Source organism: Jatropha curcas, chromosome 2 (genome assembly GCF_041381405.1).
Source record: "Jatropha curcas cultivar XTBG-Jc1 chromosome 2, XTBG_Jcur_1.0, whole genome shotgun sequence".
NCBI classification, from domain to species: Eukaryota; Viridiplantae; Streptophyta; class Magnoliopsida; order Malpighiales; family Euphorbiaceae; genus Jatropha; species Jatropha curcas.
Window position 1 is genome coordinate 17,426,415 of NC_143152.1, and position 13,645 is coordinate 17,440,059.

General features: G+C 34.5%; 1 protein-coding gene across 1 annotated transcript; it reads right to left on the reverse strand.

Annotated features, from left to right (window-relative positions):
* Positions 1-1,171: 1,171 nt before the first annotated feature.
* Positions 1,172-2,357, reverse strand: LOC149498316 (uncharacterized). The gene is made up of 5 exons (XM_089717881.1): positions 2,177-2,357; positions 1,925-2,081; positions 1,667-1,749; positions 1,429-1,504; positions 1,172-1,328 (listed from the first exon to the last, which is right to left on the reverse strand). Exons 2-5 carry the CDS (start codon positions 2,010-2,012, stop codon positions 1,240-1,242), a joined length of 336 nt encoding a protein of 111 aa, XP_089574007.1. The 5' UTR covers positions 2,013-2,081; positions 2,177-2,357; the 3' UTR covers positions 1,172-1,239.
* Positions 2,358-13,645: the final 11,288 nt, after the last annotated feature.

Sequence of the window (13,645 nt, forward strand, 5' to 3'; positions counted from 1 at the left end):
ATGATGGATTGGCAGATCCCTTGCGTTGGCTTAGCCAATGTCAATATTTTTTCTGGCATCAATGATCTTCAGAGGAGGATAAGGAGGAGTTGTCTTCCTACCAGATGAAGGGTGAGCCTCAAGTGTGGTTTACAGAAACAACTAGGAAGGACCCAAATTTGACATAGTAGTATAAACCTCTATGCAATCTTCATTTTGGTCCAGCAGTAAGAGGTAATAAGTTAGGATAGCCATCAAAGCTTCAAGAAACTAGGTCAGTAACGAGTATCAACACTATTTTGAACAGTCAAAAGAGCTAGTGCACTTACTCAAGAACGAGAAATGGAAATTTTCATTAGTGGGTTACACTACCACATAGGTAGGGAAATAGAATTTAACACGCTCAAACTAATTACTGCCATGAGATTATATGAAAGGAAAGGAAGTTCTCAACCCATCAAACAGTCTACAAGGGAATACAATAGGCAGTTCATCACAAGTTCAATTTATTAAGAAGTTAAATAAAGCAGATGTAAGGAGCAGTGAGCAAAGAGGCTTTGCTTTATTATGTGCAGGTATATATGCAGGGTCATCAGTGTAAGAAATTATTTTGGTCAGATGTGTTAATGAACATTTTTTCAAACTAGAGGAGGTTCAACCTGATGCATCTCATACAATTTTGGGAATGGGAGTAATGTAGGAGCTCATATGAGTATCCACCTTAGTCCTAAATAATTTGATAATTCTGGTGGAGATATGTTTTAGTTGTTTAGATTTATTTCTCTTTAGGATTCCCATGCGGTTCCTATACACATTGGATTAGCATCTTTAATTGTGGTTGGCAGTTTTATTTAGTTTTTCTCCAAGTTGTGGTTGCAGATAATTGTTTGTTGCAGTTATTTCCTTTCTTGTTTATATTTTAAACTGAAGTGAATGAGAAGAGATTGTAAAAAAGTTTGAGTTCCTAAAACTTAGAGATTGTAGAGTTCTTTCAAATGAGCTCAAAGAGACTGTAGGGTTATCTCATTATAAAACCTAATTATATTCTTATGTTAAATCAAATAGACCTATAACCAGCTCATAAACTTGGGACCATAACAATAAAGATATATTATTTATGATCACACATGTAATCCATAAAGAAATATAGCATTGTCAAAAACATCACAGTCAACTAAAAACCATAGCAACTATGACAATTCATTTTAGCGGTCCATTTCATTATGTCCATAGCAAACTGCAGAGTATAACAAAAAATTTTTATAAAATATATAGTCTTACTTTCCATATGTTTGTATCAAGATCTACTTCATGCTTGCCTGACATGTCAATTGCATCCACACTCAAGACTGCAGAGATTAAATTTCAAAAGTAAAAGAATTAACAAAAAAAAGAAAAAAAAGGAAATTTGAAACACCTATGAAAAGGGAGCAAAATTGAATTTCTCACCATCACAAGGTAATGAAGGAAAAGTCATATTTATGTGAATTGGAAGAGTTTCTCCACGTTTCAAGTCGACAGACATCTGCCACACATGAGAAATATCAAATTTACATGACTAAAGGAAATAACTTATCTGGTCAACAGGGACATGGCTGCACTAAGAAAACTCTAAATTTTTCATGCCCCTGCATTACCTCATGAGGTTAACAAAAAGGCAGTAGAGAGGTAATACACTAAGACAGACCTGATGAACCGTATATGTGGTGAGATAATATGTAAGCTCGTGCAAGAATAATGTAGCCATTATGACAAGACCGATTATGGAAACTACAAAAAGAGACAAGAAGGCAGAAATTAAAACAAAAATACAAAAATAAAGCTGAAAGCGTAAAAAAAAACTTCCATTTTGTAATTAAGAAAAGAAAACGAGGAAACAGAAACAAGAAAGATCTCCAAAATCAAAAAAAGAAGGTAAAAGAAGACAGGAGAAAAAGCTGATTACCAAGAGCTCCGGATTGTGTTTTTTGCAACAAATGCTCTTCTGCGCGAGGAAACGCATCCAGTCTCTTTATCGCCTGTTTAACTCCCATCTTTCTACCTTCTTTTTCCCCAAATACAAGATCGTTCGATCGATCGATCTATCTATCTATCACCTGACACTGAATTGGTAAAGAACAATAATCTTTAGTAATTAATTTCATCAAGCGATTTCTTTTCTGAAAACCAAAATATGGACAAGGTCAAAGAAGCGCACCCAGAGACGGATTTTCACACACGAGGAGAAGCTCGGGATCGCCGAACGTTGTCGTTGAGCGGTTTTGGAGGATAGACCTATTTCACTCCTTATTTTTGTCTTTGTAAAACGCTGCAGTCTAAAAATAGACCATCTCTTCGCCCAAAATTTTCTCCGCAGTCGCAGCCCAAACCACAACCAAAATGCCTTTAAGAAATGGGCTCAATGTCAGCATTTTTTTTTTATTCAATTTCTCATTAATCTTTTGTCCATAACGTGGGAATATGGAAACAATTGGTTTTCCAATTTCGCCCATTATAGAATTTCAATATTTTAAAATAACCTTAGTTATGATTAAATAGTATTTTTGATTTTTCCTTTAATAAAATTTAAATATCTTAAAATAATCTTAGTCATGATCAATTAAAAAATTATATTTTATGAATTGATTGGATATAATCTATTAAAATTATTTTTTAGATAAATACATATAAATAATCAAACATTTCAAAATTTTAAAGTTATTTTTTTAAAAAAACTTATTTTCTAGTATAGTATGCAATATTTTGAGAACCGGATTAGTCAATAGCCAGGATTTCGCTGAACCGGAGAATTCAACTGGGTTCAATACTGTTCAACTAAGTTTTATATATAACTAGTGTTAGAACTCGTGGAAAAAAATTAAACGATGAAATAATATTTTATAACATCATTAAAAATAGCAAAATTATATAATAAAATGATAAATTGTATCTCATTTTAACATGCTTAAAAATTGCGACGCTAAGATATGTCTTCTTAAATATCCTGCGAAGCCTTTTATAAAGTATGTAATAACAAAAGTCATGCATGGTATGACCTATATCAAAAAATGCATACATACTATTAATATATTTTTCAATAGTGATAATAATTTTGAGAATTTAACTAATTATATTGAAATAAAAAATTAAGTATTTTTATTTTATTTTTATGATTTATTGTAAATAATTGTTTATTTATTTGAAATATTAATGTATTGCTTACTTAATGTAGTGTGTCCTAAGCGTGTAGATGTCCTACTTTTTAAAAAATTATCATGTATCATGTACATTCCCGTATCTCGTGTATCATGTCCATATAATCTAACTCTTAGTATATGATGCTACTTCATACATCAAGCTAAACAACCAAGTTTTTTTTTTTTATTACCAATAAAAAATGAAGTGTTTTTTTTTAATTTGTTTTTGTGTCATTGAGATAAAAAATTAATTTTTTTTATTTTTTATGTTCATATTTTATTATAAATGATTATTTATTTATTTGAAATATTAATATATTACTCATTTAATGCAGTGTGTCCTAAGCGTATGAATGTTCTATCTTTTTTAAAAATTATTATATCTTGTATATTCTTATATCTCATGTCTCATGTCCGTACAATTTAACTTCTGGTATATGAAATTACTTCATACACCAAGCTAATCAATCAAGATTTTTTCTTATTATAATAAAAAATTATGTATGTTTTTTTAATTTAAGTATTTTGAAGTAAAAAATTACTTCATACAATTTATCTCATATATTACTTATTTAAAATTTTGTTCTAAGCGTGTAGATGTCCTACCTTTTTTAAAAATAGTCGTATCTCGTACGTTCATGTATCTCATGTTCCGTTTCTAGGCAACCTAACTCCTAGTATAAAAAACTACTCAATGCATCAAGCTAATCAATCAAGCTTTTTTCTATCACCAATAAAAATAAAGTTATTTTTGTGTCATTGAAATAAGAAATTAATTTTTTTATTTTATGTTCATAATTTATTATAAATGATTGTTTAATTATTTGAAATATTAATGTATTACTTTTTTAGTGTAGTGTGTTCTAAACGTGTAAATGTCCTACTTTTTTAAAAATTATCATACCTTGTACGTTCTAATTTATATTTTTAAAATTGTTCATATATTGTTTATTTAATAGTAATATATTATTTATTCACATTTTTTAAAGCGTATAGATTACTTATTAATTGTTTTATAAAAAAAATAAATTTATATTAATATATTAAATGCTAGAGATAATCTTTTTTATAAATATTATCTTGATAAAGAGATTATCTGAAAATATAAAAAACTGATTTTCTTACAATACTTACAATTGTGCTAAATTGTGTTAGAATTCTAACATCTGTCATTTTATAATCCAAATTACTGTCAAGTGGCAAATTGTATTAGAATTCTAACATATGTCATTATATACTCCAAATAATATCAAGTGGCAAATTGTGCAGCTTACACTTGGCTTCCATATAAAGCAAACTACCGTCTTTTTATATATTATACAGATATAGACATTTTTAAATATTTTTTAAGTATAATTAAAAATATAGAATTTAATTATAAATACTGAATAATATATATATATATATATATATATATATATGAAAGCTGAAACAAAGAGAAGATTCAACGTTGTTCAGTATTATATTTATCTTATTTTAAGAATTTTTCTTTTATTTATTCACAATTTGATTGGATACACATATATATGTGGCTTTTAAAAGATTAATAATTTTAATTTTTAATTATTACTAATTATTAAAAAACAAAACACAACCCAACAACAAAACACAATTTCACAACTTCACCATTGCAGGTCTCTTATCCATCGATCTGTGTTGTTCTCCTCTCGCTACCTCCGATCTACTATGCTTCTAAACAGCAACACCGAGGTAATTTCTCATTTTCTGGTTATCTCTTTCTGAAACTTGACAGAATTATCTATGTAAATTCCTATGGGTTTTCGTTTTATCTAACTTTTTTAGTCGTCCAAGCTTCTGTTTTTGCACATACAAAAGCTTGATGACACTGAATCTAGAAATCCTTGGGTAAGAACTTATATTCGAGTAACTATTTAATCTGGATTTTTTAAATTATGATGTTGTTGGACACTCAAATGAGAGAGATTGTCAGAAAGTTGGAAACTTGATAGAATTATCTATGCAAATTCCTATGGCTTTTCATTTTATCTAACTTTTTTGGTTGTCCAAGCTTCTGTTTCTATATTTATGGAAGCTTGATGGCACTGAATTTAGAAATCCTTAGGCAAGAGCCTATATTCGAGTAACTATTTAATCTAGAATTGTATTAGTTTGTTTGGGACTTAATTTTCTGGCAATCCCTTTCCTATTTGGATCATAAATATATGCATCGAGGATGTAGGAGGCATTAAAGTTGACATGCTTATCTATAGACTAAACTTCATTTACGCTTCGTGTATGCATGAGAAAGAAACTTGATGTCTTGAAGGCTTCAAATGTAACTGCATTTTTGAATTGGTCATGGTTTTGGTATTTATGTCTACTTGCATAGATGAAGAGGTATGGAGGTATAAAGGTAGTCCATCAAGAAGCCTTGACAAAAGCAGAAGTCCAAGAAGGAACAAGAGGTACACACACACATATACATATGGTTACATACATATGGAACGTGTTTTTCCTACATAGTAATATCTTTTATGCTCTTATGCAACAAATCATTGGATCGATCTTCTTCGAGATCAGTATCAAAGTCCATATCAGAATCACCTATTAAATCATCAAGCTATCTTGATGAGGAAACCGTAGGAAACGAATCCTAGAACCCCTAATCGAATGGATCAGATCAAAGATTGAGATGAACTTTGCCTCTATGGCACCCCTCGCTTATAAGGAAATGGGAACACCAATAATCGAGAATTAAGAATCAGATAAACGCCACAAACGAGTTAATAAGTCTATCTAGAATTCTTGACGCAATTAGAGGAAGCAATCTCTCACTATCACTCTAAGCAAGGAAACAAGCACAGCTTGATCAATTCTGTATTTCAATTTTTATCAAAGTTGTTTGTTTACAAAGAAGACAATAGTATTTATACTAGAAACTAACATAATTGGGCTAACCTAATACAAAAGACCCATTAACAAAAAGGCCCATACAAAGATAACAAAGAACTAAGCCAAATAAAGCATAAAAACATAAAAACACGTCCAAGTTAGTGTCTAGCACACCCAGGGCATGCTACCTAGCACCCCTGTGCTACAGGAGGCAGACTCTATCACCCCCAGGGTGTGCCACTCAACACGGGCATGCCACTTAACATGGGCATGCCACACCATCAGCATATGCCTCCAACGTTGTAAGAAGCCTAGGAAGGCCTTCAAGTTCCTCACAACACTTGTTAAATGCCACATCATGAAGCTCTTGTGTTATTTGGACTTGAACATATAAGGACATGATTGCCCTATATCGCTTGGCACGGCTTCGTGTAATCGATCCATTAGGAAGCATTAACGGATCTCCTACGTTGTTCTCCTTGCTTCCTTGAGCTTTATTGATGAGTGGTGGTTGATCCATATCATTCCCCCTTTCCTCAAAAAGATTTGTCCTCAAATCTGCATCCATATCAAAAGGAGACAAATCACTAACATTAAAGGTAGCGGAAACACCATACTCACTAGGTAAATCTATCTTGTAAGCATTGTAATTGACGCGTTCCAACACATGGAATGGACCATCTCCATGTGCATCCAGCTTAGACTTCCGTTGGTTGGGAAACCTCTCCTTCCAAGGGTGCACCGATACCCAATCTCTAGGCGCAAACACCAGCTTCTTCCTTCCTTTGTTTGCCCTGTCAGCATACTTTTTGTTCCTCTTTTCGATATTTGCTCGAGCTTTCTCATGTAAAGTCTTCACCAATTCAGCCTTTTTATCACCATCTAAACTAGAAAGCTCAGGTAAAGATAAAGGAACAAGATCCAAAACAGTTAGTGGGTTAAATCCATAAACAAGTTCAAATGGAGAAAAACCTGAAGTAGAATGTATGCTTCGATTATTTGCAAATTAAATAAATGGCGAACAATCATCCCAAGTTTTTAAATTTTTACCCACAATAGCACGTAGTAGAGTTCCTAAAGTCCTATTCACAACTTCAGTTTGTCCGTCTGTTTATGGGTGACAATTAGTAGAATAAAGCAACTTAGTACCTATCTTACCCCACAAAACTTTCCAAAAATGTGAAAGGAATTTAGTATCCCTATCAGAGACGATGGTTCACGGTACCCCATGTAATCGTACCACCTCTCTAAAGAATAAGTCAACAATATTAATGGCATCATCAGTTTTATGACATGGAATAAAATGAGCCATTTTACTGAACCTATCAACCACCACAAATATGTTGTCTCTACCATGCCTAGTCCTAGGTAATCCAAGTACAAAATCCATAGAAATATCAACCCAAGGTGTACTAGAAACTGGTAAAGGCATATACAAGCCATGAGGCATATACTTAGACTTGGCATGTTTGCAAGCAAGACAAGATTCACAAACTTTCTCAACATCTTTACGCATATGAGGCCAATAAAAATGTTCAATTAACATGTCATAAGTCTTATGTACTCCAAAGTGTCCCATCAATCCCCCACAATGAGACTCAAGTACAAGCAAATCACGCATAGAGCATTTAGGCACACAAAGTTTATTGCCCCTAAATAAATATCCATCATGATGATAAAATTTATCAAATGCTCCATGTTCACATGCTAAATACACATTGCCAAAATTAGAATCAGACACATACAAATCTTTAACATACTCAAATCTTAGCAACTTAGAACCAAGAGTTGTAAGCAAAGCATATCTTCTGGACAATGTATCAACAACAATGTTATCTTTCCCATGCTTGTATTTAATAACATAATGGAATTGTTCAATGAACTCAACTCACTTACCATGTCTTTTGTTGAGCTTACCTTGACCGTTCAAGTGCTTTAGGGCTTCGTGATCGGTATGGATGGCAAACTCCTTAGGTAGTAAGTAGTGTTGCATACGTTCAAAGTCCTCACCAAGGCATACAACTCCTTGTCATATGTTGAGTAATTGAGTTGTGCTCTATTTAACTTTTTGCTAAAGTAGGCAATTGGCTTCTTCTCTTGCATTAGTATTGCTCCAATTCCTACACCAGAACCATCACACTCAATTTCAAGAGTGTTCTCAAAATTAGGTAAAGAAAGTATAGGAGCGGATGTCAACTTCCCTTTAAGTGTGTCTAACACTTTCTACTGTTCCTCACGCCGCTTGAATCCAACTTCCTTTTTAATTACCTCCATGAGTGGTGCGGCAATAGAAGAGAAATCTTGTACAAACTGTCGGTAGAAACTCGCCAACTCATGGAAACTTCGCACATTTGAAACTGATTTAGGCGTCGGCCATTCCTTGATAGCTTTCACTTTCTCCTCATCCACTTTAATACCCTGCACACTCACAACAAAGCCAAGGAACACAAGTCTATTTATACAAAATGTACATTTCTTAAGCTTAGCATACAATTGTTCAGTTCTCAAAGCTTGTAATACTAGCCTAACATGCTCAACATGATCATTAAGAGACTTGCTATAAACAAGTATATCATAAAAATATACAACTATAAATTTTCCTAAGAAATCACGTAAAACATGGTTCATAAGCCTCATGAAAGTACTAGGTGCATTAAACAATCCAAAAGGCATCACTAACCATTCATACAAGCCATACTTAATTTTGAAAGTAGTTTTCCATTCATCACTTGGTTGCATTCTAATTTGATGATAACCGCTCATTAAATCTATTTTAGTAAAGTAAGTCAACCCACATAACTCGTCTAACATGTTATCAAGTCTAGGGATAGGGTGTCTATACTTTACCGTAATTTTGTTGACCGCTCTACAGTCAACGCACATTCGCCATGTACCATCCTTTTTGGGTACTAAGAGTACTGGAACGGCACAAGGGCTCTTGCTCTCTCGCACCAATCCTTTCTCCATAAGTTCATCAACTTGCCTCTGCAAATCCTTTGTCTCCGTTGGATTGCTTCTATAGGCTGTCGATTCGAAATGGTGGAGCCGAGAATGAAGTCAATTTGATGCTCTATCCCTCTCAAAGGTGGCAATCCACTAGGCAATTCTTCGGGAAAGACATCATTGAACTCCTACAACATAGAAACAAACACAAAAGGTAAACCATCAAGATTAGTGTCGGTGTTAATAAACAAAGTCTCCTTGAACCTAAGAAGCAACACAGGCTACCTCAAGGCTATAGCACACTTAACCTCTCTAGCTCTCGCATAAAAAGTGTGTTTCTTTCTCTCCCCTCTCGGTGTTTCACTCACCATTGGGCCATTAATCTGTTTGGTATCTTTTGTGGCCTCTTTCTTCTCAACCTCACTTTTTTCACTCTTTTGCTCTCTAGAACTTGGAGCCTCACTCCCATTTTCCCTCAAAGCTGAAGCCTCTCGCTCTCTCTCTCTCAAGCATCTTCTTCTAATCGGCATACACTTCTTGAGGTGATAATGGAACAAATCATGTAGTGCCCTTCTATCGTATTGCCATGCCCTTCCCAACAACACACAAGATCTCATCTTTGTACCAGCCAATAGAAAATGGCATAAGTACCTGGCGTGTCACCTTCACCTCCCCACAATCATTCAACCATTATAGCATGTAAGGCTTAGGATGTTTCATACATGCCAAGTTCAGCTTATTCAACATACTTACACTAGCTACATTAGTGCAACTACCCCCATCAATAATAAGGATGCACACTTTCTTGCTAATCAAACATCTAGTGTGAAATACATTCTCTCGCTGTTCAAGACTCTCTTCCTTAACATGCATGTTCAAAGCACGTCTAACAACTAGAAATTCTCCATGTTCAGCAAACAACAAGTTATGATCATCCACATCCAAATTATCATTATCAACATCATGCAAATGTGGCACATCATCATAGTCACTGCATTCAGATTCAGAACTGATATTCCCATCATCCTTAGTAATCATAACCCTCTTATTAGGACATTGAGATGTAATATGCCCTTTCCCCAAACACTAGAAGCATTTAATCTCTCTAGAAGGGATTATAGGGTTAGAAGTACCTTTGTTACCCTTGAATGTAGATTGGGCAACCTCTTTTTCTTTTGAAGTTGATTCTGCTCTTTGGGAACTATTGCCTCTGAAATCTCTTCTTTCATCTCCTTTGGACCATTTCGATCCCCCAATATTGCTGGAATACTTTTTAGTGAACTTCCCCCTTTTCTGTCTTTCTAACTTCATTGCCATATCTACCATTTCTTCGAGTGTATCATAGTGATACATCTCCAAAGCATCGGCAATTTCGCTATTCAAAACTCTAAGGAACCTGGACACAGTAATTTCTTCAGCCTCTTCAATCTTGGCTCTAGCTATGCACATTTCCATTTCCTTGTAGTATACCTCCACACTTCTCCCCCCTTGCACCAATCTTGCCAATTTGTTATGCAAGTCCCGAAAGTAATGGGCTGGGACGAATTTCTGGTGCATCAACTCCTTCATTGTCTCCCATTGTGGCACAAGTCGCATTCCCTTCTTTCTCTTCTTCAACAACAATTGTTCCCACCAAAACATTGCATACCCCTTGAACTCAACAACTGCAAGGTAAGACTTCTTCTCCTCCGAGTAATTATGGCACTCGAAGATTTACTCAACCTTCCTTTCCCGCTCAAGGTACTCTTCTGCATTATTGTTTCCATAGAACTCCAGAATTTTCATTTTGATGGATCCCAAGTCACCATCAACTGTACCAACTTTAGGATTGTTGGTCTCTTCATCTTCAGGAGTTTGAGATCTAGCTGGTGGAGTATTAGTTATATGAGCTCTTGTTGCATTTGAACTTTAGGCGGCTTTTATCTCCTGTAACTCATCTCTCACATCTTGGAGGAAACTATTATAGTTTCGGAACTGCCCTTGAATTAACTCCATAAAGAGCTTTAATTAGGGATCTTTAATTTGATTTCCTTCCCCACTAGTTTCTCCAGACTTTCCTGTATTCATGGTTGGTACTCAAAGAAGTAATCACAAAAGCAATAAGGTTAAAGTGAAGAAAACACTACCTCATGTGTTTACACTCCTTACCACTCTTTGCAAATCCTCTAATTGTACTTCAGAATTCCAGGCCAACCAACCAATCTCAAAGTACGTTTAAACTCAACGAAATAAAATCATAACAAGGAAAGCAAGCTCAATTCTAGAAGAAAAGACTCAAAAATGAAAAACGATGGGTAGCATAAGAACAAAATAATGTACTACTTAATTATCAATTAGAGTGTAGTAAATAAGCAAATACACCCTAACAACATAAAAGAAGCAAAGGAAGCACAAAGCAAGAATAAGAAACTAGAATCAAAGAAAGATGAATTATGGATATAGTAGATGAATTTAGTTCACCACAAAGCAAACTAAATATGGACTTATGTATTACTACATAAACAAAGCAAGCAAACAAAGAAAACTCAAAAAAAAAAAAAATTTTTTTAAAGGTCAGAGCCTAGCATGGGCGTGCTAGATAGAAGCACGGGCGTGCTTGTTGTGGTTTGGTCTGAACTTGAGAGTCATAGCCTAGCACGGGCGTGCTAAGGTTGAAGCATGGGTGTGCTAGTTGGTTTTGGTCTGAAATTGAGGTTTAGAGCCTAGCACGGGCGTGCCAAAGGTGGAGCACGGGCGTGATGACTTGTATCCTCACTTAACCTACAAATGTGACCCAAATTAGGTAGGGTAAGGCCTTTACAAGGGATAATTGTATGGTTTGTGTCCTAAACAGTCCCACAAAGTGTTTAATAGGTATAACTCTTTAATAATAGAAGTAATCAATTCCTCTTTTTTTTAATGAGTAGGCAAACCTAAGGTATTTCCTTTTTTTTTTCTTTTCCTTTTCTGTTTTTTTTTTTAATTGGGCAACCGTATAGTCTCTAATATTCAGGTTCTTTGTTTTTTTTTTTTTTTAATCAAGAACACAAAGCAAACTCAAAAGAAGAAAGCAAGATGAAAACCCAGATTTGGAATTAAAAGGATAAATGTACACTAATGAAAAACTCGAATTCCTAAAACTAATATAATAGAACTTACCTCAAAACTTTGATTAGGCTCTGATACCATATGATGCAGAACTTGTAGGAAACAATTCCTAGAACCCCTAATCGAGTGGATCAGATCAAAGATTGAGATGAAATTCGCCTCTATGGCACCCCTCGCTTATAAGGAAACGGGAACACCAATAATCAAAGAATTAAGAACCAGATAAATGCCACAAACGAGTTGATAAGTCTATCTAGAATTCTTGATGCAATTAGAGGAAGCAATCTCTCACTATCACTCTAAGCAAGGAAACAAGCAAAGCTTGATCAATTCTGTATTTCAATTTTTATCAAAGTTTTTTGTTTACAAAGAAGGCAATAGTATTTATACTAGAACTAATATAATTGGGCTAACCTAATATAAAAGACCGACTAACAAAAAGGCCCATACAAAGATAACAAAGAACTAAGCCAAAGAAAGCATAAAAATATAAAAACACGTCCAAGTCAGTGTCAGGGCGTGCCACCTAGGGCGTGCTACCTAGCACCCACGTGCTACAGGAGGTAGACTCTAGCACCCCCAGGGTTTGCCACTCAGCACAGGCGTGCCACACCATCAGCACATGTCTCCAACATTGTAAGAAGCGTAGGAAGGCCTTCAAGTTCCTCACAAAACTTGTTAAATGCCACATCATGAAGCTCTTGTGTTATTTGGACTTGAACATATAAGGACATGGCTGCCCCATATCGCTTGGCACGACTTCGTGTAATCGATCCATTGGGAAGCACTAACGGATCTCCTACATTGTTTGCCATGCTTCCTTGAGCTTTATTGACGAGTGGTGGCGGATCCGTATCATATCTGAAGCTAGGTTGCACTTTTGGTCTATTTGAATCTAGGTTGCACTTTTAGTCTTTCTTTTATAAATTTTGCATTTTATTTTTTCTTTGTTTCTTAAGTTTGAGAAGAATATATCATTCTTTCTTGGAATATGCGGAGTAAAATCGAGGTGAAGATCAAGGTCAAGGTCGAGGTTAGGTTCTCCTAATAAGGTAACACAATGAGTTAATGTTAGGATTAACAGGGCACAGGTAGATGAAAGGATTGCCTTTTAGTGAATTGATGAATGCACGTAAACTCAATTTAAGTTTCATTTCTTTTTTGTGATATATCTACTTTCTACCTAATTCAATCACTTACTAACACTTTCTCTTTAATTAAGTTCCGTTGAGTTCATGGAGTTCAAAGTTCTCATCATTGCAAAGTTTTTTTTGTTGCATAATTGTATTTTCTTTCATTAAGTGCACTTAAATTTGTTAGCTTGCTCCTTGAGATCATACAAGCTTCTGAATTTTGAGTTTACTCAATGACATGTATATATTCTTTCCTTGCAAGGCTTGGAGTGATATGTTTATACTTTCAAGCTACTACTCAGGAACGTCAAATACAACGACAAGGTGCAGAAAGAGGAGGTGGAAACATTATCTCACATTTGTGCATCCATGACCAAATAATTTATATTTTTCTTATTAGTTTTAATTTCCTTTTCATACCCATTTGAAAATAATGCTTACTTTCAATGAAGCAAAGAATACATTTTTTAGAGT

Excerpts from the sequence above, each read along its gene's own strand:
- LOC149498316 (XM_089717881.1), bottom strand. The coding sequence starts at position 2,012 with ATGGGAGTTAAACAGGCGATAAAGAGACTGGATGCGTTTCCTCGCGCA. Across the intron at positions 1,505-1,666 it reads CCACATATACGGTTCATCAG|ATGTCTGTCGACTTGAAACG; the intron begins GTCTGTCTTAGT and ends CATGTGTGGCAG. Across the intron at positions 1,329-1,428 it reads TCCTTCATTACCTTGTGATG|TCTTGAGTGTGGATGCAATT; the intron begins GTGAGAAATTCA and ends TAATCTCTGCAG.